The following is a 23,292-nucleotide window of genomic DNA, read 5'->3' as shown; positions in this document are numbered from 1 at the left end:
CTAATACCCAGGGAGTGTCTTCACGATGGTCCAAGTGACCGTGTCCCAGATCTTCACGCAGAGGTTGGGGAACCCTAGACCCGAGGCAAGTAAACGGGCGCCCGGACCCGTGCTTGCAGGCGAAAACGCCAGGCTCAATACGATTGACGATACCTCACGGGTCTCTAGGGGCGTCACCGTCTCTGCATTCCATATCTTTAGCGTTGCGTCCCTTGAGCCGGAAATGAACGTGCAGCTATCGGGGGAGTAAGCCAATGCATTAATGTCGTCCAGGTGGTGGATCTCGCGGGGCAGCCTCTCGTTCCGTTGTAGATCCCATGTCTGCGCGCTATAGCCAGAGCCGTAGGTGATTTTACTGGCGTCGGGCGAGAAGGCGACGAAGTCAACGCCACGGAGCGCCGGCAAGGTCCGGGCAAGCTGCTCTGTCTCTGTGTCCCAAATACAGACTTTCCTTCTTGTTCCCATCGCAAGTTTACTGTCGTCTGAGGAGAAGGCTGCACAGTTAATCCGGTCGTCATGTTCAAGGGTATGCAGGACCCGTTCGTCTTTTACATCTTTCAAATAAACTGTCATTTCAGAGCATGTTGCAACTTGACCCTTGCCAGAGGAAAACCCCAAGACAAAGTCCCTCCGGGATAATTTGTAACGGCAGACCGCGCGCCGAATCCCAGATGCGCACTGTGCCGTCTCTCGCTACGGACACAAGTTCGATGCCAATACCTTGAACGTCTGTGGAACCGCCAATGGACCTACAAACGGCAGACTGCGTCAAGGCTGCCATGGTTGGGGTTGTGACTTGCGTGAGATCTATGGGGTTACGTCGACCTGCGGATATTCTTGCAAGAGTGGGATGGCCCAGGACCCGGGGGGAGGCTCTTGCTTATAACTTGCAGGCTTGCAACTAGCGAGTCCAGCTGACTAGCCCGGTAATAGAGTTGGTGGCGTGCCGGGCGGGGATGGATCGTGATCGTGCATAGCTAGATATGGATGCACGGTTCTCAGGGGGCTGGCCGAGTCCCTAACCATCTGCAAGCGTTGGAAACGATTGCACCTCCGGCTTTTTTGTGAGAGTGTCTTTTAAGTGCTATTTTGATCAAGTAGGACAAGATGAGAAGACCTTATGATCTAAATTTCTTACCTAGCAGTTGAGGATTTTAGACCTATGATCTTTACATTGGCTTTGTAATGCCTGCATAAGGGCTCTTGAAAGCTAAAAGGCTCCAACTCACCAACCCAAAGGATCTTGAGGGGCTACCTAGATCTAAGAGTAGGATTCGCTAATGCTGATACCCTAAGCATCTAATGTGGGTCATGTGGAACAATTAACATGCAAAACACCCACAGAATCAGAAGAACCCCTTACACCGGTCCTGATCTTACACAAAAAAAAAAGCAAACAAAAACGTAGTGCTTTACCGTCTTATCCTCTTGGCTCTCTAGAAGATTTGATTTCGGTACCCAGGGAGCAAGAATGTTTATCGATGAGATGTTCAGGCCGTCCCACCATTCCAAGGTTAAATGGCCGTACCTAGTTCCGCTGATAAGCCCTAAATTGTCTCCACCGCATCCCAGAAGACCTCACTTTGAGATGAACCCCTGACTGCCTGCACAGCCTGCAGGAAAAGCTTCTGTTCTTTGTCCCCTCTCAACCCAGCCAGCTCAGCGGCCGTGACTTCCCTCGAGCTAACGCTGCCATGAACATGCGCGCCAACGCAAGACCACGTTGTCACATCGAGATCCGCACCAAGCCTCAAAAGCCCGCAGATGGTCGAATACGATCCCGCAAATGCAGCGATATGAAGAGGTGTCCAGCCCCTTGCATCCCGCATGTCGATATCAGTGTGGTATTTGGCCTTGGTGGTCAACTCCTCCACGACGCTGATGTTCCCGGAAAGCGTGGCGGCGTGGACGGGCGCCCACCCGATGTCGTGAATGCGGCTGGACGTGCTCGCGCCGTACCCTACCAACGTGGATATATCCCTTGGGGTGCCGCTGATGGCGGCGTGGTGGAGGGCGGTCCACGATCCGGCGCCCTGGTGGGTAGCCAGGTTGCAGATGCCGTCGTTTTGGAGGAGCTTCAGGAAGGCTGTGCGGCCGTGCTGGCTGAGAGAGAAACCAGGCCACAGGTAAAAGGCAACGGACCAGCCGCTGCTGTCGACGTGGTCGGTGTTGGCGCTCTCGTGGATGAGGTAGCGGAATATATCAAGTTGGTTGTATTTGGCCGCCAGTTGAAGGGTGTTTCTGCGCTCTCATTAGGCTTGCACGGTCAATATATTATGAAAGGGCATCCAGAAACAGCATACGTGTTGTCATTGTCAAGGTGCGCATTTACATCGGCTCCAGCTGCAACGAGGAACTTCACGAGGTCTAGGTTTCCGCTCTCGACGGCGCACTATGGTAGCATTGTTAGCATTGCTAAATACGTCGGAAATACGTTGTTCGCCATGAACGGACAGCTTACCATTAAAGGGGTCAACCCAAGGTAAGTAACATCTCAAGTACTGGCCTTCCCCGCCTGGAACATTCTCTGGATTGCAACAAGACTCCCCGCTCTACAAAGCCCCATGATCTCTGCATCATCGGACACCATATTCCTGATCCTGAGCGACAGATGGCGCAGCTGGAATCCCCAGCCCCCGCCGAGAGATGAAGGCGGCATATGCTGCGCGCCCACTCTGACCCTCAGTACTCGAGATGCGCAGTAGGGAAGGCGGATGGGTATGTCAAGCGTGCAAGTCGTAGAGGTAGAATCGTTGGGCAGGCTATAATGGCACTCTGCCCGGCCCCCTCGAAGAGCCGGGTAGACATAGTAATGCGCTGAGCGCTGGGTGGGCGGGCCTGAGTAGCTACGATATTGGTGAGAAGGTGTCAGCTCCATCTTTGCAAGGCTTCGTTCCACGCCGTGGAGCCTCGTCGTCAGTATATCGACGTCACTGTGGATCGCGTGAACGGTGGTTTTGACAGCCAGGTTAATTTGTCTGCTTTCATTAGCCAAGTAACAACATTTGGAGCCCATATAGGTATAGCATGGTAGACGCCGGCCCTTACAGTTGCAGAATACGTAAGCTGAGACTCAGGCTCTCTTCCGCCTCATGCAGCCTCTGACGAATTGTAGATACCTTGCCGCGATCAAGGAGGGCCCAATGCACTTTGGCTGACATTGGAATATGGCTATTCGCTTTCGACTTGGAACTGGCATTCATGGACCGGATTGCATCCTGCAGATCAACATTGGCCAGCCTCGTCATGTTGAGAGATAGTTCAATGGCCTTTCGGAACTCTGGCGAGAGGATATCGTCATCCGAGCTGGAACCTTCGATTCTATCCTTGGTCAAATTGAGTTGATGAAGCTGAGATTGAATAATAGTGGCTTTGGCAGCAATGTCTTGAAGCTCTCGTGGGGCATCGCGGATTGCACGAAGCAGGCCGACTGTCGTTTCGGTCACTGTGATGGCGGCTGCAAGCAACTGAGCTATGGAGGCCGCGCCTGAAACGAACTCCATATTTCCAAGCTGGACCGCTATGATTATTGGACGTCCGGACTAGTGCTCCAAACGGGGCCTCGAGTAATATACATGTGCATCCAGCTGCCATGGCGGGGTTCATGTCTGCCTGCAGGCAGCCTTGTCCGTCTATAATCCACTCAAGCCCAGCCACGTCACCTGTCAGCCTCGAAGGTTGTACGACATAGCCAGGCTGAGTATCGTTATCAATGTGTATAGCCCCGTCGCACCTGCTCTCCAATTCTCATCTTGCTCTTGCTATGAATCTCCCAATTTAGTTAATGTGTTAGCCCGGCACTGGAGCGAGAACTTCAAGACAGCTACAAATCTATTCAGGTTCTATAAGTGCGGTACCGGCGAGCACAGTCTATATTCCCATAATGGAGATGTGGGTATGCGTTAGTCTTCCTAAATTCTTGCTTTGACTATTCTAGCCCAAGTTCTAACTTCTTGCTGCTAATCGAGATCTTATTGAAGTGCATGTGCGGCGATGGACCAAAAATTCTATTTTATCAACCGATGTGCGTAATATGCCGCCATAGAATCTGTCTGTAAGTACCTATTGATCTGAACGTTGATTATGGATACATCCTGCCAGCCCTGATTATGAAACTAGTTCATGTGCGCATATTAAGTAATTAGAGACCTCCAAGTTCTAGATCATTGGGCAATGATTCCATCCATCATACGTGGTAGTTTATCAGCTTAAATCATATTGGGTACATTATCGCATTAAGACTATCATTTGTATCGACTTGATTTATTGTCAGTTTCACCTGCCTCTCCAAGTATGATACCTCTTAGGTAGGAACCTTCCTAGGCAACACCCCGCACCGTGGACCTTGAAAACCGCTCACATAGCCAATTCGAAGGCCAGGGCTCGTGATATGCCGACAGATGTAGCATACTAAATAACTAGCTCATACCAGTGGTGTCGAGTAAAGGGCATAGCAACTACATGGGAGTATCGTCCCATCCGCGTTTTCAATAGTCATAAGTCATAGCCATGACACAACCGCTAGGGCTAATGGCGAAAGACTCGAATTTGTACGCTTGATACATTGACACCATCAGGTATGGTAGTTGTCACCATTATCCGCGCCGAAGAAGGCGAGGTACCTTAGCCTTATCAAAAGCTAGGCAATGTCTAATAGCAATGAACGATCAAGCCCAGAGAAATGTCTGGGAAAATACATAATATTGAAACATTCTACACAAGGGCGCTACCAAGCACCCACTCTCCAACTCACACTTAAACAGCACTCTAGGCAGGCTGACTTTCGAAATACAACACGGTATGGTAGCTCTTTATTACCATAGTATACTAAGAGTGTTCTAATTACTACATGGATTCCAAGCGTACCAGGGGCAGGCAGCAAACGCGCACCACATGGTATCGTCAGTGAGAGCTACGTCTACTCCCGAAGTCGCCAGGCCACTGACTAAACTTCAGAAGGAGAAGAATTTTTTGCATAGTAAGAACCGCACGAACATAATCAAGCTTCTCACGACGCTTCTTGAACTTGACATTGACTCTCGCAAAATTGATCGTGTCTAAACAAGGGTAGGAGTCTGGAAAGAGCGACAGTGCGTTGGAAATGTTTTCGTTTCGAGATTGCTGCTTGCCGCCCATCCTTACTAGTGCGCCTCGCCTGAAATGAGTTGTCGAGTTCGAACGGGCCAGTTTGTGGGTATGTCGAGGTTGTTGCTGTTGAATGACAACCGCTTGAGTCCCTTCAAGGATAAAAACATCATCTCCACTGGAAGCGCCAGCTTCAGCAATGAAGCATTCCCCGTCATTTATTCCAAAACCTAACGAAGGCCCCCACATGGGGCCTATGCCGCGCCTGAACATATCCCATTGTTGGACGCCAGGTGTAATCAAGTAAATGGTTCGCCCACGGAGGTTCTGACAATAGATCTCATTCAGCTTGTCGTGAAACAGATCAGTCTCGAGTTTCGTGCACTGCTGACAGTCCTGTTGTGGGTCCACAATGTCGTTCTGATGGCGAACATGCCCGAGATGTGTACATCGAACCTCGAAGGTTTTGTCTCCCATCTCACGAGGGACCGAGGATATGATAGTACCCGGCTCCCAATCCTGTAATTATAGGATCTCGAATATAGCGTAAGCGGTAGAAAATGTTTAAGCGTCGTGGCATATTACTTAGGAGGCGCATGAAGAGCACTGCTGGAGTGATTGAGTAGTCTGCAACAAGCTTGATTCCTCGGCGATCATTACCACAGGTGGCAGAACATCCAAGCAACCCATAAGCGCGGTCTCGGACGTTCGAGCATTGAGAGTCCCTAAACATACACAGTAGGGCGAGAAGATCGTGAGGGTTGTCCTTACTTGCTTGCTTCCTCTCTGCTAACACTTTCAAAATCCTCTTGAAGTGCCTCCCATCCGGTAAATCTCCACCCAAATAAACATCTACTTTCAAAACCTCTTCGCCAGACGAACGTGTTGGGAGACGTTCAAAGGTTGACCATTTTATGGATTTTGAACCACAGAATAGAATCACTTCTTTGGCAAGAAGCAGCTCCTGGATGATCCAGAGCCTTGTCCAGTACGTGCGTTGCCACATCCTGTATAATGCCCAGCCTTCCACTATGCTGAAGTCAATCGATTCTATAATCTCCCATGGATCGTCGCTGCTCGATCTTCGACGCCGAATGCCAGGCGTTGTTGTAGTGGTGTCCTTAAGGCCTCCAAAGCATTGGCGAGCTGTCACAGGCGTAGGCGCCCCCTCCATAAGAATATGGCCGCCATGTTTAGTTTCTGCAAAGCGTGCTGACTTCAGAATAACCCTGCCGGACTCGGCAAGAAAGCACATGTTAAATATCAAATCGCTCTCGGCGGAACCAGGACCAAGCCAGACCGGCACGGCTTGCGCGGCTCGGTAGAGCGCACTCATTTGCTGGACCTGTGCGTTTCGCTCAGGAATGTCCTCCTGGTTGATGCAGATTGCGTCTGCGAAAAATAAGGTATTGCTGTACTTGCTCGCGGCAAGGGCGTTGAGGAAATCATGCAGATTTGGACGGATCAACAGGGTGCAATCGTTGATCAGGATTGTTTTACCGGGAGCGGCTCTGCCCCATTCATACGACAGAGCGTTGTATGTTGGAGAATTCGAGAGTTTACACTTTATAAGAGAGGGGCGAAGTGGCTCTTCCGATGGTTTGCTTTCGAATCTCAAAAGTCGGATGTGGTGTTTCTTCCCGGGTAGGGGCGCGTGCACAAATTCGGTAGTGGTGGTTGCCATGGCTGGACAGAGAGTGGTGAAAAGAGACAAGGAGACCGGAATGCGACGGACCCAAGCCTAATATATAGATCTGCCTATATCTTGGTGTTATGAACGGGTCTGCGTTGAGGTGGCTTAGCAAGGCTGACCTCCGAGAGACGCAGCCTCATGTATGCTACCTAAGCCAGGTATCTATCTATCTGAACATAAATTGAAACGTTGCTAAGTCTTTCGGTCGTTAGAAAACCCGTCCACATCTCGCAGGGAATAAATCTTTAATTTTAAATATATTCTAGGGCTGAAGTACACACTATTTCAACCTAATATACCTAACATAAGGTACTCAAAACTGCACTATTTTGTGGCAATAAAGAAAATGATGCCAGAAATACTTTATCAATATGGTGTTCTGAGCGTATTAGCGGAAGGCGTTTCTGACTGACCGGGTATCTACCAACTAGCTAAATATAACACATAATCCCTGTCAATTTGAAGGAAATACCTGAGTGGTATTATACCTAGGTACCGACTGGTCTTCAGAGGCCGCGGAGGTCATTTTATGTATGCAACATGAGGCGGGCTGGCTTTCCATGAAGCCTGAAAATAATCTGTGCAGCGTAGACTTTGCACTGACCTTGGAAGTAAATCATATTAGTTCGCTAATACCATCATCGGGACACTTTTCCTCCTCCCGGCTCCTGAAAGACATCTACGCTTCATCTTGCCATGAGACCATATCAATGTGGTAGCCTTGAAGTAGTTTGAATAAATAGTCCTGACGCCAAACACCGGCTAAAATAAACAAGTTCTGTTTGTCATGAGGGGGCCTTGCTTTCACGCGGGTGGAGTCGATAACTTGCCCTTCTCGATATCATCAAGGTGTTTGCATCTACGACGGAACAACTTCTTCCTCGTCCTCTTAGAATTCAAATCGGCTTGGACGCGATGCCTGAGCGCAGCTATATTTGGTGGATTCTCATGGATAAGACGCTGCTTCTCCTTGAAGTCATCCCACCACGAATCGTCGTGTCCTCGCGTATGCGGAAGCAGGTGCCAATCCCAAAGGCTCTTCTGTTCCTCTTCCGTCAAGTCCAACCAGGCGTATAGGTCTTGACGGGCCGTCGATCTTCGCTCCTGCGGGGACGCGAGATTCATCTTCCTATACAGCTTGCCATCATGGCCTCTTCCAAACTCGACATCCTCTGGCCATTCGAGGATTGTTGCTGTTAGCTGGCGTCCCACCCGGTAGATATAGGGCTCCTTGGTATCTTGCCACATCCCCTGCCAACCCTTGTAGATCCGAGAGTCATCGCACCCAAACCCATAGCAAATCAAGACTGTTGGAATAACTGTGAGCCCAATCACATACAGCTGGGTCGCGAGATGGGCCATGCCGAGTGTAACGACGTGGATTGTAAAGCTTAGCCATCCAGCCCATTGCGCAAGGCGATAGAGCCCCGGCGACCTGACACCTGTTTCAGTGATAAAGACACCTCGCAGCAGGTGTTCTGGAATAAACATCGTGACAAGGCGGGAATCAGGCAGAGCGATCAAGATCTTGGCCGTTTCTGGCCTCCACTGGCGCGACCCTTCGGTCGGTCGTACAGCCTCAGGCTTCGAGTCTTTATTTCTCCTTTCCCACAGCTTGAGCGCTCCGTTGAATGTGCTTGGGAGAGGCATCGCCGCGCTCACAGTTCGATTTATCGCATTTCGACTTGATTGGAGCATATATGACCGTACGAGGATCAGGATAACGATCGCGATCGCATTCGTGAAGCCGTACCAATCGGCAGAGAGCATTGCCATTACAAGGAGAAAACCCGTAAAGACAAAAGAAATGAGAGCAGGCACAAAGAAGGGCTGCTCGTGTGGGATCTTGTGTACCTCCCAGTAGACCACGCTCCGGGAGACTTCAAACTCCTGTGCCTGCATCCAGCGTGTAAACCACGCGGCCAGGTTACCCGTTACAATGCCGCTAGAGACATTATACAAGGTAAAGGCAGGTTGTTTTGTTCTGATCCGATCTCCGGCAAATACGAAGCCTGCGAGTAGGGGCATGTACTCAAGCCAGTAGCTGGGCGCCAGGCGCCCGACCGAGACGTCGACTTCATTCGCACCGAGGAGTGTGAGCAGACCGAGCGCATCAATTTGAAACGGAGCCCAGGAGGAAAGTGCCTTCCAAGGATAAAACATATTCTCTTCCGCACATTCGCAGACTTTACACTTTTTGTGGCCCCGTTTGTGGTGGAGGACACGACTGTACGGAATAGATGGGGATTAACGGAGTATGTAGAGTAGGATGGAAGGAGGGGAATGCTGGAGATTTCAGAATATTTTCTTGTGCAACCGTGACAGTTGGTAATCTCTGCATCTACGATTTGGAAGGCAGGATGAATGAAATCTGACGGCGGCGAAAGTGCCATCCTCTGGGGGCTGCAGATACCGACATCGGCTGCCATCCTTTTGAAATCCATCTTCTCAGTCATAAGTCGTCGAATGATAGCTGAGTATGACGGAGGGCAAGAGCAATGCTTCGTGGAGCCAATAGTACCCTGTATAGTTGATGCAAGGCTGCTGCCAAATGTGGCTGACCGCACAAGTCCGACATAGATGTGCAACCGAGGCTGAGAATTCGCATTACAGGATATGGTGCAATTGGCCTGCGCACCAAAGCCGTCGGGAGTGTCCTGGAAATGACGGGCTATACGTATTCGCTTTATCCACGTCGTCAGCTGTTGTACCAGTTTTGATTATGAGGCTCTAACCCCGCTACTTGGATGTCGATCAAACCCCCAAGGCCGCTCCGACGTATAATTCAGGCTGTGTCTGTCTTATCCTACGTTGGTACGAGGCTCAAAGACCAATTCCCCGAGTCAAGTTCTGCCTTGATTAGCTATGCTAGGCCGACGCCACACCTGCGAGATCGGGCACTTGGTCCGGCCCCGGCCGTTGGTCCATCGACGCCTTCCCCTAGCACCGCGATTCATATCCATTTTGCGCTCAAGATCGAGGTCGTACCGGGTCGCTTTGATAGGCCTCGGATATCGTGGTTATCGAACTCACTTTCTCAGCCTTGTTGACAACCCCTCTATCTCAATTGCCGCTGTCTGCGACACCAGCCGTACCGCGTTAGAGGCCTTTTCCTCAAAGCACAGCACAATCCCAAGTTATCAGTCACTAAACCATCTTCTATCCAACCATGACTTGGACTTTGCAATTATTTCAACCCCTCATGTCTCTCACATGGAATTAATTTTGACTGCAGCAAAAAGCGGCATCCACGTGCTTAAGGAGAAGCCCATCGCGGAAACAGTCGAGGATTATCAGCGGATGCTTTCACTGCCCATCCGTATTGGGGTTATGTTTCAGAAGCGTTTCGAGGATCGTTCTCTGCATTTTAGGAGTCTCCTCCCTCTCGTGGGCAAAGTTGCAGCCATTTCCGCGAATCTTGCGCTTAATATCACAAATTTGGAGGAGACCTGGCGGGCAACTTCCGGTGTCGGCGTTACTGTAAGCTCAGTTCACCTTTTATTTTACTTTTGTACAAATATTAAGATCCATTTAACTAAAGGTACTGTGAATTTAGGAGGACCTTGGATGCCACATGATCGACCTCCTTGTCTGGCTGTTCGGCACACCCACGTCTGTCATGGCACACAAAGCCGAAGCAGTCCGACCCTTGCAGACCTATGGTGGTGACGACGTATGCCACATACTAATGGATTGGAGGCCGATGAACTGTATAGGCCATATTCGCCTATCCCGCGTAGCTCATAGAGCGGGTCAGTCAATTACGGTCACGGGGACAAACGGAACCCTAACTCTTGACGGAGACGCAATAACACTCTTCAATCCTGAAGGCAACCAAGTGATACATGAGCAGAATCATTCCGTTGATAAGGCAATGATAAGTTCTATGGTACAAGGCTTCGGTGACTGGGTTACGGGCTGCGCAGCGGACTTTCGCACTTCCTTGACCAACGTTGAGGGCACCGTTTACACCATGGACGCGATAAAGGCTTCCCTTGCGAGCCGTCAGCCTCAACACCCTGCTACGCCGAAATCGGCCCCTAACCGCCGTCCTAACGTGTCTGTCTCAGGGCAGCCCAGATCTATTGGGCCCGCAGCCGGCTTTTCAACGTCCTGCCGCACGCACCGCGGGCAAAGCAGCTTCATACTTAGTACAGGATCGTCGATACCGGCAGTAGGACTAGGGACACGGCGTGCGCGTTGGCCCGGCCAAATTTACGAGGCTGTTCTGCGTGCACTGGAGACCGGCTACCGCCACATTGACACGGCACAGTCATCCGGCAACGAGCATGAAATTGGTCGCGCTATCCAAGACTCCGGTATCCCCCGGAGTGCGATCTGGATTACGACGAAGTTGGACAGCAAGTGGCATTCGCGGGTTGGTTTGGCGTTTGATATGTCTTTAAACGCGCTGGGAACGGACTATGTTGATCTCTACCTTATGGTACGTTCTACCTAGGTAAATATAGACAATTCTCAATGGCCGTCTAGTTGACCGTGAAAGCATTGGCCGATTTCTATTGACCCAAGTAACCCGAACCAATTACTAGAAGGATGGACCTTCGTTGACACATGGTAAGAAGGCTCGACGATGATGGGAGAAATCGATATTGACTATGTTATACAGGCGGGACATGCAAAGCCTATCCACGACGAAGGTTAGGAACATTGGCGTGTCAAATTTCGGCATATCCCATCTCCAGACACTGTTGAATGAGCCATCCTGCACCACGATCCCTGCTGTCAATCAGGTTGAGGTCATCTTTACCCACAGTACGGATGATAAATAGTGCTCCTAGTCTAACTGGCATACGGCAGCTTCACCCATACTGGCCATCGCCAACTCTTCTGAAGTACTGCAGTACCCGCAGGATTCATTCCACAGCATATGCCTGTCTCGGGTCTGTCGATTCACCCCTGGTCCGCGACCCTGCTGTCCTGGCAATCTCCCAGAGAATAGGAGTATCGCCGCAGCAGGTCCTGTAAGTCTTGACCTTGCTACGCATCTCGTCCACCCCATACTAGGGCTAACCCTTATTGAGAATACGATGGGGCATCCAGCGCGGAACAAGTGTGGTACCTAATAGCACAAATGATGCTCGAATCATGCAGAACCTCGAGGCGCTTGACTGGGAGCTCACGGAAGTGGATATGGAGGTACTGAGTCAATGTACGACTCGCTTCAAGTCGTGCCAGGATGAATGGCTACCGGGTAAGGTCTTTATGGTCGAGGATACTTGAAATTATTGTCTCTGATCACAATGTACCTAGGTAGGTAGCAATGATGGGAATCGCCGAGATCACTTAGCAATCTAGTTTATAGACAATCGCAGATCGAAAAGAAACCTGACTTCACCCCTTGCCCTGCACTATTTCCGCTGGTTGAAATAATTACAAAATCGTTATTTCTGTAAGTGTTTCCTCAGCGTTGACCACCATCAACCCATCATTGCCAGCCCGTAAACCAAACAACTCGATTTGCCCCGGCTCTGTGAGAATGAGGTGCCCTATTCTGAAATACTGGGATTGCTGGCCTTCAACGTGCGATACTAGTATCAGGAAAACAACTTGTACCTCATTGGGGGGTTTCAGGTCAGACTTCCATAGTGACGAGTTGAGCGGAACCAAGTGTAAAGTTTGTCCCTTATATATCTCCATACCCTGATAGTCCAAAGCAAACAGCAGCCTGATGAAACTGGTGTAGTGTTTTGCCGAATCTCTTCTAGAATCCATTATCGAGACCCGGTAGGTGTCACCCTCCTCATATCCTTCAACAACTACTGTAGAAAGTAATGCGCGAACCGTCAAATATCCACTTGTAACAGGCCCAGTAGGGTCCGAGGTTTGTGTCTGAATCTCCACCGCCACCAGTTTAACAAGCTGTTTTGAGATAACACCTATTAGCGCGTGCTTCACCGGACCATCGATGGAAGCCCAGGACCACGAGGGAGCTCGATACTCAGCAGAAGCCTTTCGGATAGGCTCATCAACTCGCCAGTCAAGGCTTTCCAAGAGCCTGCTGCGCCAAATACCCGCTATATATTCGTCTCGTGTGGCTTCCTGAAACAGCTTCGCAATTCCAGCAAAGGCGGGCAATTTGTCGCTCTGCCGCGTCAAGGCGCACTGGGTGTAAAGCTCCACCATGGCGCACCACTGTGCGTATACGCGGATCGGCATAATTTCCTGAGCCTCTGGGCTAGGTTCCTGCAGGTCCCGCGTCCGTTTTGCATCCGGCAGAGCTAGGGGCTCGTAGAAGTTCTTGTCCGTCGGATGATATGGAATACCAACTGGGAAGCCCTCACAGTTTGCGCTCTCAAAGCAACCCCACAGGATCTGGAATGCGCCAAAATATAGTACGCGCGGAGAAAGATGCCGTTCCTGAAAGACCCATCCCCGTTTATGCAGAGGGCCAGTGAAGATGTTCGTGTCCCAATAGTCGTGCTCGAACATGTAGAACGACTGCGCGCGGGAGAATGCAGTCGGGAGAACAGCTATTCCTGGCAGGATAGATCGCGGACTTCTTGTTCGAAATAAGCCGTCATCCTCGTTCAATGATGCTGAAGCCGAGACTGTGCACGCCGCATTTGCGTAAACGTGCCGCATTGTCAGAGACTCGACGTTCCAGTCTTCGGTCGAGTCTTGAATGATGCAGAGCGCGTCTATCCAGATATACCGGATAGAGAATGCTTGGGCAACGGCAGCGAGATCGTGAAATGTCTGTGGTAGGTCACGAAGTGGCTTTCCCTTCCGGAACTCTTCGATTGTCGACGTGAGAAGAAGGATTTGAGGGTTGGGACTCCAGCGGTAGCTGAGGGCTATATATGATACGGGGTGTGACAGCGTACCATCTGTAGTGGTGTCATGAAGCCTCAAATACGGTTGCTCCTGACCCTTGATCCCTACGTCAATGAGTCTGGTTGGATGCCACGTGCCGGCCCTGGGTGAGTACTCGCGACATCGCGAGTGGTAGTTGATACATTCTTCCGACCAACTTCTGGCTGCCTCTATTGAGGTCTGGCATCCGGTAGAGTCTCCAAGAAGGAGGTTATGAGGTAAGCGTTCGGTACCTGTTAAGGCAGATCTCGCTGATCAGCATACGCATCGTTGACGAAAAGGCCCGAAAGATGAGAAAGATAGAAAGGGTAAAAGTACAATGGCAGGTGACCTTAGCTCTAATTCAAGACAACACTCGAGAAACTCACCTGCTTCAAAGGGGGTTAACAAGATCTCAACAATGCTATTCGGGTCCTTGCAAGGTGGCGTATACGTGATATTAAGTCTATGCAAAGAACGCCCGGTGAAGTCCGTGTGGACAGAAAACCGCAGGGGTATCCATGACTGTCTTAGCCAGCTATCGCGTCCCCAACTCGACTTGCCAAGCTTGTTCCATATTGCCACGCAAATATAGCAGTCTTGCTTGACAGCCTGGATGAATCCGTCCAGGGTGGTATGGTGGAAGTTGGATATGTGGCCAGAAATTGGCTCCTCGACGGACTGCGAGATCTGCGACCGTCAGGTATCAACATTCCGGCCTCGTCAGCACGGGAACAAATAAGAGAAGTCGCCCGCCAGCTAATAGCTCGAGCTGATTACATACCCGTATCTGGCTGCATATGGCGCATAGCTTTGTCTGCCCCTCACCGGGTCTCTCGATTGCATCCATATATGAGATTTGTGTATACGAGGAGTTTCGGTGCACAGGAATGGTCAGTGACATGTGCCCTCAGATAGGTAGTGAGAACAGCTCAACGCCAATAGGAGAGAAACTGCAGCTTCCCTGCTAGGTATGTAGATTTATTGGAAGATATGCCTGGCGAGCCTGAGCGCATATCTACCTAACCTTTCACACATCTTTGTAAAACCAAACAGGACACATGTAACTAATAAGCGCTACATTTAGGCCCGCCGGACCAAAGGTAAGGCAGCAATGGCTGCAGCCTGCCCTCGACCCCTCGCTTAGTCATTGCTCTGTAAGATGGCTGGCAGTATTTGTAGGAAAAATACCCTCTGTCTTCCCTTTAACAATGAGAAACTAGACTGCACGTGCAGCATGATTATTGATATCAGATAGCAAATGTCCATCCATACCTATCTTCTCCGGGCAAGCGTAGGTATACATATACCTGCCGAAGTTGCTACTACCTACCAAGGTAGTTAGGTACATCCAGAGCGGAGCAAATTTACTTTAGATGAAAGATTAGATTGCACCATTTAGCATGAATCAGATCATACAATTTCAATAGTCGACGGTTCCGCCTCTTGACTTTTCATCGCCTCACCATGCATGAAACCATGAACATATGTCTCGCCAATGAAGATCCTTTCCTCGGAATCAGGCAGCTTTCTCAGTATAAACGGAGTCCTGGCCCCCTTGGCTATCCAGATCTCGTCACCCAACTCGGTTGCAACGGGTGCCAATCCCAAATGCCGATTCTCGGTCAGGCATAAACGACGAATGTTACAGTACCTTTTAGAAACACATAAAAAGGCATCTGGCGGGCATTGTCTATCTATTGACGGGAAAGTGTTGTGCTCGATCACAAAGGCAACATCTTCAAGGGATGGCAGCGAATCTGAAGGATCTTCTTTTCGAACAGATTCATACGCATCTAGCAGATTTTTAATGCTTTCTCTGCCCTCCCGGAAGAGCTCGAGCGCTTTCGTCATGAGAAGCATCATTATGGTCCAAAAAGATGCCTTTTGCCGTATGTCGGCCCGCGTGTGGTCATGAGCATTGCGATTAGTGATATGTGTTCGCCATAGGGCTTCTACTCGGCTTTCGCCGGTAGGTGAATATACCAGGGGCATGTTGAGGAGTATGTTGATTATATCGTAGGGATCCATGCCGAATTCTGTCAAGTGATACGTAAACTCATTGATCATGGCGAGTCGATCCAGGCAGAAGCCCTGGAGTTGTAATCTGTTCTTATCTGGTCCGACGAAGGAGACTTGGGAGGTGCCAGCACTGGAGACATCTCCGGCGTCAAAAGCATGGCACCAGATTCGAGACGACACTAACGGTGTGCTGAAATCAGGGACCCACGAGGGGAGGCTCTTCCTGAGGTCCGACGGGATGAGATGCTAGATGAATGACAACCCCTCCAAGGGCTCAAATGTTTCGCATTACCCCGTTTTCCACGACTGGATTCTTTCGTGCGGCGAGCCCTGCATGAAAGATCGCGCAAACTCGATATAGACATCACCGACTGGTTTCGAATAGTCAGGGGCAATGTCGTGATTTGGTGTTGATATACCGAGTAGCGAGTAGATCTTATCCCGGGGATCTGTTGCCTTGAAAGTCCAGGTCATGGTCATGAGAATTGGGAGGCTATGTCTCGCTCAAACTCGGCATAGGCTCAACACCAAGGTTTTCCATGATTTGCTGGCGGTGATCCAGAAGGTTACCACCTGTCGCGGATCGTATATGGAGATCGGTCAATGTGTAGGCATAGAATTCCCCTGATGCGTACTGCTCCGCGGCGCCCAACGCACCTCTACTCTCTTCAAAAACGAGCCCAAAGGGATAATTTTCGATACTATCCAGGGTGCCAGCAATACCATGCAGGACAGTTCGAATAAACATGTAGGGGAATTCATAGCACCCACAAACGATCTTGACCTCCTTACTCAACATTAACTCCTGGATTCACCCATACTCGCTGGAACCAAGCCCGGTTGAAGAAATTTTGAATGGCATTGGCTTTCACATCCACTGTGTCAAGATCTTCATCTGGGCGATCCTCACGTTTAGGCAGGATTGGCTCTTGTTTGTGTATCTGTTCGAACCATTTATCAAATGCGGCTCGATCTTCATCCGTGAAGGCGGCTTTGTCGCTGCATGTGCATATCCTCCACACCTGTTCGTGGACGAGCCGTGTCAATGAATCATGAGGGCCAAGCCAGACGAGCACGCATGCCGCTTGCGAGTAGATGCGGGACATCATCGCAACCTGGGCATTTCGCTTGGCGATATCACCCTGGTTGATACAGACGGCGTCGATCCATATATGACGGTTCGGGAGCGACCAGGGTGGTGGCTTCCTCTCAATCAACTTAGGACGCGACGGGGTTCTCAGGGCATCCATGACTCGCTCGACCTTTTCTTCTTCAGCATAGTCGACTGCTGTCTTCCTATGCTCATCAACCTTGGAAGGATCCGCTCCAACTTCAACTAGTAGTCGCACCAGGCGCGGATCTCCCCTGGCCGTGGCGTAGTGAAGGGCGGATCTTCCCTGGTCATCTGCCGCATTCACGTCTGCCCCTCCATATAGATAATTCTTGACCTCGATTGGCACCCCTTCCTTGACCGCGGCCATTAACCCCGTTTTTCTGTTCCCTTGAGAGGGGGGCTGGTTAACATCCTCTGAAAGCGGGTACAATTGGCGCAGAAACTCGTAAAGGCTCTTTGAAACAGAGACATGACTTCCGTTGACGAGGATGTGCCAAGGGCTGTCTGCTGCGTATTCCTTATGCTCCTTATTATATCATGGATATGGAGAGCCCCAGGTATAGGACAGCGCCGTAAACTTGGGGTTGGTATCAAGGTCCACTGTCTCAAGAGTAAGCCGAATGAGGGGCTCCCCGGTGGATGTTTTAACATGCTCGCTGGGATCAAAGGCTGGTAGTCCCAAGAGACGTATCGAGCTGGAAGTCGGAAGGGCCGAGTAGGTGTAGGTTGGCTGCGTATTGCTCGCCATATTGCTTATATTGCTTGCCTTGCTGAGCTTGATGGCTGCAATAGGCAGAATATATGTGATCTGCAATTGACCGGTTGCAACTGCAACACCTGGGCAGGTGTTACACGAATCTTACTGAGTACTCAGCCTCTCGTCTCGCGGAAAAACGTATACACATTTGGCAAATGCCACCATTGACAAAAGACGTCCCGGGGCATCTGGGCCAATCGCTAAGAGATCCTTCCCCCTTGACCCAGCTGATCCATGTCATTGGTACTGAAGTCGAGGTCTGGTGGTGGACTTACAATAATGGTACTAGGACAGCCTCGTCCAGCCAGTGCCGTCACCCAATCAACCCAGGACACGTCGCCTGTCAGCCTCAAAGGTTGCACAAGGTCAGTGGCCATATATTTGCGCCTCCTCTAAAAAGACTCTCCGCACTCAGTCGCTCAACCACTCTATTGTTTTGCTCAAGCCAGTCAGCGTGTCGGCGTAGACGAAGACGTCATTATTTCATGACCACGACAACGGTGAGCATGGGTTGTGTCTCTTATGTTGAAACTGTGGGCCTGTCTCAGTTCCGCCCCTTGCTCCTTTCCTGGCCCAGGTAGCTGATTGAGTTCTTGGAAGCGTGGGCGCCTCGCTGCACGGGTGGTGTACACATTGAATTTGCAGTTACCATATATCTCACTGCATGTTTGTATGTGCCATCCTGCAACACAAACTTGCAAAGTCATGGCAACATGCTCTAATAGTCAGGATTGCTAATCCCGCCTAATACCCTGCGCTAAGGTAAGTTAATAGTTGGTGATAAGGAAGGCGTGCCCTGCTTAGCGCTCGTTGTCCTGCTTGGCAACCAAAAGACACTATATAAGGTCAATAGACCTTGTATGACTGGAACTATGACGGAACTAGGGATAGGAACGTGACAGGAATATTGGAGGGAGCGAAGAGATATACCTCGGTACCTAGTTAATGCCAAAGCTGCGCAATGAATACATCAAGGTGAGGTAGTACGGATACCCTCTTGACTTCTAGGGCGGCGCAGTGACTCTTTGTTACCACCGAGTTAAGACAGGGGAGGTAGGTAGCGCAGCATCACCAGCATACCAGGTGGAGCAAGCCTAGGGTCTCGCGCACGTGACCTTCAGAGTAGTCCACAGTGAACTACATTCATAGGTATAGTACTTACTTGGTGCCCTATCTTACTAGAGTACAAGAGTAGGCTATTGAGGTATCTCGTTAGCAGTTGAAGCCTTTGTTACCTACCTAGTTCGAGAAAATATATTATACGAAGCACAAGTGCCATGGGACAGCCAGACCGTTGTCAAATTACACCACCCCATCTGCTGCTGACATTAATGCTTCAGTGCCCATCTCTGTAAAAGCGAGCTAGGAATGATGACCATCACCTTTTTTCGAACTCCTAGCTGTATATTGTCTCTGGTGTTTTGAACAGAGTCAACTCTTGTCGCTGGTGGGTACATAGGGCTTTGTCGCACGTGACCTGGCGTAAACTACCACTTTATACGCATACTCCCTAATCAAGTACAATCAAAACAGCAATGCATAGATATAGCCAGCGTACAGGGAGTAGATTATAGTTACTTAGCAAAAGCCTCTACCCCGACACCCAGGTAATTCCGCAACAACTTCACCCTTGCTGGATATAGAATATATCTGTCCACGTACTCCTAAATCTTCGCCCTAGCAAGTTCATTGAAGCTGGGAAGCTCAGACGATTGCAATTCTAGAATACGTCTTGAGGAAAGGATCTTGGTTATGCAAAATAAACTCCGGGTTGGGTTGTCGGACCAGGGCTGGACGTGGAGGGAAGTCTGCTTAGGTGGTATTTAGAAGTCGATACAGACTCTGTACAAAAGGCAACATAGCATGATCTTCACTCTGATTGCAGAACATTGCAACATCGCTTAGAAAACACACAAGACCTAATTATAAAGCCCTCCATTAGCAGACAGACAAGCCCCCGTCGTCCACTTCGCATCCTCACTACACAGGAACGCCACAAGCGGCGCAATATCATCCACCTCGCCGACCCTCGGCGCCGCCGGCGTCGACTCAATAAGCGGCTGCATGTCCTTGAGGAATTGCTCGTCGCTCTGGAACCACTGGTCTAAACACACACCACGTTAGCTCTCAGACCCATAGCATCTTAAGCCTCTGAGAGGGTAATGTATACGCACCCGTAGCAACCGGCCCCGGATTCACACAATTGACCGTAATCCCATGCGACTGGCCAAGCTCCTTCGCCCAGACGCGGACGAGTGCCTCATCGGCGGCCTTGGTAGCCGCGTAGACGGTTTGACCCGCGACGCCGAGTCGTGCGCCGGCGGAGGAGATGAAGACGATGCGTCCGCCTTTGGGGATATGCGGCTCGACGGCTTTGGTGAGGAAGATGGGACCCCGCACGTTTGTGTCGAAGTGGCTGGTGTACAGATCCAGTGTTGTTTCGACGAGGGTTGCTTCGTTGCCTAGCGCCGCGCTGCATTGTTGTTAGATTAATACATAGGACCATCGCAAGTAGATGAGACAGAGAATGAATGAACGTACTTATGTATAAGTATCTCGATCTTCCCACTCTCACTGATCCCCAGGGCAGCATCAACAAGCCGCGGGATCTCGTCGAGGTTCGCGACGCTGGCCTGGCACAGCACGGCCTTGCTTCCGATCTGCGTGATCTCGTCGACGATCTTCTCGGCGCGCTCCTTGCTGCCCTCGGACACGTAGTTGACGACGACGTTCGCGCCGCGCTTGGCGAGGAGGATGGCTATGCCGGCGCCAATGCCCCTGTGACAGTGGACCATTAGCGATCGGAGAGTTTTGCGTAGGAGATTAAGGAGGTGTGCTGGGGGGGCGGTTCTTACCTCGAGGCGCCGGTCACAATGGCGGTTTTGCCTTTGAGCGAGAGGCCGGTGAAGTCGGACATATTAGCTTATGCTGCTTGGGGTTGAATTAATGATATTGGATTGAAATGAGGTGAATGGGGGGTTATGTTGTGCTTGGAGGAAACAGCTTGGACCGCTGTCCCCCTCTTATCTACGTAGCTCCTGTTACACGGCAGCTGCGCGGGGTGAGGGGTAATGCGTCATACGTGAGCTGAGGAGCTGGCACCTGAGCTCAGGAGCTTCTCAGCTTCCCAGATGGGGGGCACTTGGCCATCCGTGGATTTCCTTATTAGGAATCCGAGATTTTGGCGGCCGGGCGGGCGGGGTATGTGCAGGTACCCGCTGTGTAGTGTTTCGTAGGTCATGGTCTAAGGTGTGCCATACAAGGATATGAAAGCTGCTATCGCAGGGGTAGTTTTATGATTATTAGAAATACTTTTAGGTACCCTAGGTGGGTAGGACTTACTCCAGGGCTCCTGTAGGGTCGATGGGATCTGCAGTAAAAGACACCTGCACCTGCTTGTTACCGGGCACGAAACCGAGGTTTAATCAAGTCGCCTTACGTGCCTTGGTTTCTGCACCGATAAACACCATAGAAGTTCTGTATCAGCTCTGGTTGTTCTTTGTCCATTTATCATGGGGATGGAGGATGCTTTTCTCCCCGCCGCTGCATGCTACAATGCATCGTTTAGGTATATATAAACTCCAAGTACTTAGGACAGGAGCGAGCTTTCTGAGAGCAGCTACTGGTAGGTATAGAATCCCAAGCCCTTATCGAATGGCATATAAATACGTTCAGCCTCGATTAAACTGTTAGCTCCAACTCCCTGTCTACCTATCGTCGGACAAGGTCATCATATATTATCCTCTCCACCTCCCCAGAACATTTGACCACCTCGAGATCTAGAGCAAGCTCATTAGCTTTATTATCAATACTTCAGTGATGTGATACTCACCCCCATACGGAAGAATCTGAGACGCAATGATCCCCCCAATCCCATTCTCCCTATCAGCGAACCAAAACAGATTAGCTACACCTTCCCATGAAGCTGACCCTGCCGCCCTGCCAGTAGGACTCTGCACATGACTCAAGGAGAAGGAGAGGCCCCAGCCCTCGGTCAGGTCTTCGGGACCGGGCATCAGCGGCGTTGGATTGGCGATCTCGGGTTTCCCGGTCGGCGTATACTCGTTGACCTTGATTGGCATGGTCGGTATTTGGTCTGTGAACATTTCTGTACAGTTCCAGTTTTCAGTCTGATCGATTACTTGTCGGGTTGAAGGATGGAGCGCCTGTCTTACCTTTGACTGTTTCAGATTTGAGGATTTTCGCACCTGTGTGAGGGCTACAACCGTCATTCAAGATGGCCGCTAAGATTCCTGCCGATCGTTATCCAATGCCCTATCAGAGCCTGCCAGAAAGAAATGGTATGGAGAAGACATACGGCAATATTCCAAAGGCGTCCCAAAACACCCGCAGCCCCCCATACAGAACCGGTCCTCATCTGCCCTCGCGGCACAAGGGAGCAGCGGCAACCGCAACAGATGATCTCTAGTCCTGAGCACCCCATCCTTATCCCGCTGATGCATCGTCGCCAGTGTGCCCCTCATATCCGGTGTCGGAAAGAACCGCATATTCTTAATCCCCAGCGGCCCGAAAATAAACGTCTGGAAGTACGCCTCAAGCGACATCCCTGCGACCCGCTCAACAACCGCACCAGCCCAGTCCATCCCGGTCCCATACTGGAATTTCGTGCCTGGCTGGTTCACCAGCGGCCGATGCAGGATGTCGCTCCGATGCCCTAAGAAGTCGTCCAGCCCTATGGGGAGCGACCATCCGCGCAGCTTGGCGTCTTCAAATGCGTATCCGAAGCCAGCTTCAAAGTAATCAGCAGTTTTGCTTCGTGTATACTTGGGAACCGATGTACCTGTATGTGTCAAGAGCATCCGCAGCGTAATCCTCCGCTCCTTGGGTACGAGCTGGAACCCACCGGCGGACGTACGCTCAAGAACCTGAACATCTCGCAGCTCGGGCGCAAACAACTCGAGCTGGTCACTATCGTCCAGGGCGAGTTTCCCCCTTTCCACGAGCTGCATGGCCGCAATGGCTGTGATGAGCTTTGTGCACGAGGCAAGCCAGAAGGTCGTGTCGAGGGTCATTGGCGCTGTCCCGCCTAGGGCTGTGTTGCCTGAGGCGTGGTTGAAGATGCTTTCTCCTTGCTTGTTTACGGCGCAGTAGACGAGGCCGGGGATTTCTGGGGATGGCCCGCTTGTCCTTTGGTATATTGCTGTGCGCGCAGCAGCGGCAGCGGTGGCTGAGAGGGGTCGGCTCATTGTGGATATGGTACGTTGTTGATTTCGAGGCTAACTAGAGGCATTATATGGTGGATAGTCCTAGATCGTGATATTCTTTACGATACATAGGCTAGAGGTTTGCGGTGTTCTCTCGCTTCCAAGTGGGAGGGGATGAGCTGCAGCCGGAGTACAGTGCAGCTGGAGAGTTGAAAAATATACTTAATCAGGAAATTGAGCCAGCCTGGGCACCTGGGCGTGCGGCCGGGCATGCGCATGCGGGGCATTTTAGCAGAATATGTACCTAGGTACATACATATGTCATTCGCTTATGTGATTCAGAGTGGTTCGGCGAGGGCTGGAAGGACTGTCACCAGAAGACTCAGAAACTAAAATGGAGAATTGCCCTATTATACCACCTTAAGTGCTTGGCGGCCGAAGTGAACCATAATCTATTCAACAGAGACGCGAGATGCGAAGGCATTCGAACCAAGTAAGAGGCGATTTACACAATAAGAAGTGAACAGGCGATGGCCCCCAACACCATCTAGGGCTTAGGATTAGGGCTCCTCCGTCCAGTACCTAGCTGCCTACGCATAGGAGCGCTCCATCATACAGCAAGTTATGAGTTCGTATACAATTG

The 23,292-nt window shown here is 50.7% G+C and overlaps 9 protein-coding genes across 9 annotated transcripts; 1 reads left to right on the top strand and 8 right to left on the bottom strand.

Annotated features, from left to right (window-relative positions):
* BDW74DRAFT_177367 (WD40 repeat domain-containing protein) lies at nucleotides 1–573 on the bottom strand (the record flags this gene model as incomplete). The annotated part of the gene is made up of 1 exon (XM_073728874.1): nucleotides 1–573. The coding sequence occupies one exon, from the start codon at nucleotides 571–573 to the stop codon at nucleotides 1–3; it is 573 nt and encodes a 190-aa protein (XP_073585079.1).
* Nucleotides 574–2,323: 1,750 nt separating this feature from the next.
* BDW74DRAFT_151756 (uncharacterized protein) lies at nucleotides 2,324–2,811 on the bottom strand. The gene is made up of 2 exons (XM_073724248.1): nucleotides 2,462–2,811; nucleotides 2,324–2,392 (listed from the first exon to the last, which is right to left on the bottom strand). Exon 1 carries the CDS (start codon nucleotides 2,657–2,659, stop codon nucleotides 2,495–2,497), a length of 165 nt encoding a protein of 54 aa, XP_073585078.1. The 5' UTR covers nucleotides 2,660–2,811; the 3' UTR covers nucleotides 2,324–2,392; nucleotides 2,462–2,494.
* Nucleotides 2,812–4,849: 2,038 nt separating this feature from the next.
* BDW74DRAFT_151755 (uncharacterized protein) lies at nucleotides 4,850–6,764 on the bottom strand. The gene has a single exon (XM_073724247.1). The coding sequence runs from the start codon at nucleotides 6,419–6,421 to the stop codon at nucleotides 5,564–5,566; it is 858 nt and encodes a 285-aa protein (XP_073585077.1). The 5' UTR covers nucleotides 6,422–6,764; the 3' UTR covers nucleotides 4,850–5,563.
* Nucleotides 6,765–7,582: 818 nt separating this feature from the next.
* Nucleotides 7,583–8,941, bottom strand: BDW74DRAFT_190268 (uncharacterized protein; the record flags this gene model as incomplete). Its single annotated transcript, XM_073732147.1, has 1 exon — nucleotides 7,583–8,941. The coding sequence occupies one exon, from the start codon at nucleotides 8,939–8,941 to the stop codon at nucleotides 7,583–7,585; it is 1,359 nt and encodes a 452-aa protein (XP_073585076.1).
* A 702-nt stretch (nucleotides 8,942–9,643) lies between these two features.
* BDW74DRAFT_167427 (uncharacterized protein) lies at nucleotides 9,644–12,019 on the top strand (the record flags this gene model as incomplete). Its single annotated transcript, XM_073726691.1, has 7 exons — nucleotides 9,644–9,696; nucleotides 9,754–10,258; nucleotides 10,335–11,222; nucleotides 11,283–11,353; nucleotides 11,406–11,535; nucleotides 11,597–11,760; nucleotides 11,821–12,019. 7 exons carry the CDS (start codon nucleotides 9,644–9,646, stop codon nucleotides 12,017–12,019), a joined length of 2,010 nt encoding a protein of 669 aa, XP_073585075.1.
* A 56-nt stretch (nucleotides 12,020–12,075) lies between these two features.
* BDW74DRAFT_141277 (HET domain-containing protein) lies at nucleotides 12,076–14,614 on the bottom strand. The gene is made up of 3 exons (XM_073722526.1): nucleotides 14,376–14,614; nucleotides 13,981–14,281; nucleotides 12,076–13,845 (listed from the first exon to the last, which is right to left on the bottom strand). The coding sequence occupies exons 1-3, from the start codon at nucleotides 14,493–14,495 to the stop codon at nucleotides 12,170–12,172; spliced, it is 2,097 nt and encodes a 698-aa protein (XP_073585074.1). The 5' UTR covers nucleotides 14,496–14,614; the 3' UTR covers nucleotides 12,076–12,169.
* Nucleotides 14,615–16,401: 1,787 nt separating this feature from the next.
* BDW74DRAFT_177361 (heterokaryon incompatibility protein-domain-containing protein) lies at nucleotides 16,402–17,475 on the bottom strand (the record flags this gene model as incomplete). The annotated part of the gene is made up of 2 exons (XM_073728873.1): nucleotides 16,402–17,227; nucleotides 17,294–17,475. 2 exons carry the CDS (start codon nucleotides 17,473–17,475, stop codon nucleotides 16,402–16,404), a joined length of 1,008 nt encoding a protein of 335 aa, XP_073585073.1.
* Nucleotides 17,476–19,403: 1,928 nt separating this feature from the next.
* Nucleotides 19,404–20,401, bottom strand: BDW74DRAFT_177360 (SDR family NAD(P)-dependent oxidoreductase; the record flags this gene model as incomplete). The annotated part of the gene is made up of 4 exons (XM_073728872.1): nucleotides 19,404–19,588; nucleotides 19,659–19,957; nucleotides 20,026–20,262; nucleotides 20,340–20,401. The coding sequence occupies 4 exons, from the start codon at nucleotides 20,399–20,401 to the stop codon at nucleotides 19,404–19,406; spliced, it is 783 nt and encodes a 260-aa protein (XP_073585072.1).
* Nucleotides 20,402–21,195: 794 nt separating this feature from the next.
* Nucleotides 21,196–22,691, bottom strand: BDW74DRAFT_177359 (serine hydrolase domain-containing protein; the record flags this gene model as incomplete). The annotated part of the gene is made up of 4 exons (XM_073728871.1): nucleotides 21,196–21,263; nucleotides 21,317–21,592; nucleotides 21,660–21,737; nucleotides 21,803–22,691. 4 exons carry the CDS (start codon nucleotides 22,689–22,691, stop codon nucleotides 21,196–21,198), a joined length of 1,311 nt encoding a protein of 436 aa, XP_073585071.1.
* Nucleotides 22,692–23,292: the final 601 nt, after the last annotated feature.

This window comes from Aspergillus multicolor (assembly GCF_047715735.1).
Source record: "Aspergillus multicolor strain CBS 133.54 unplaced genomic scaffold BDW74scaffold_9, whole genome shotgun sequence".
Taxonomy (NCBI): Eukaryota; Fungi; Ascomycota; class Eurotiomycetes; order Eurotiales; family Aspergillaceae; genus Aspergillus; species Aspergillus multicolor.
The sequence above is the reverse complement of the archived record's forward strand: the minus strand, read 5'-3'. Positions and strand labels throughout refer to the sequence as shown.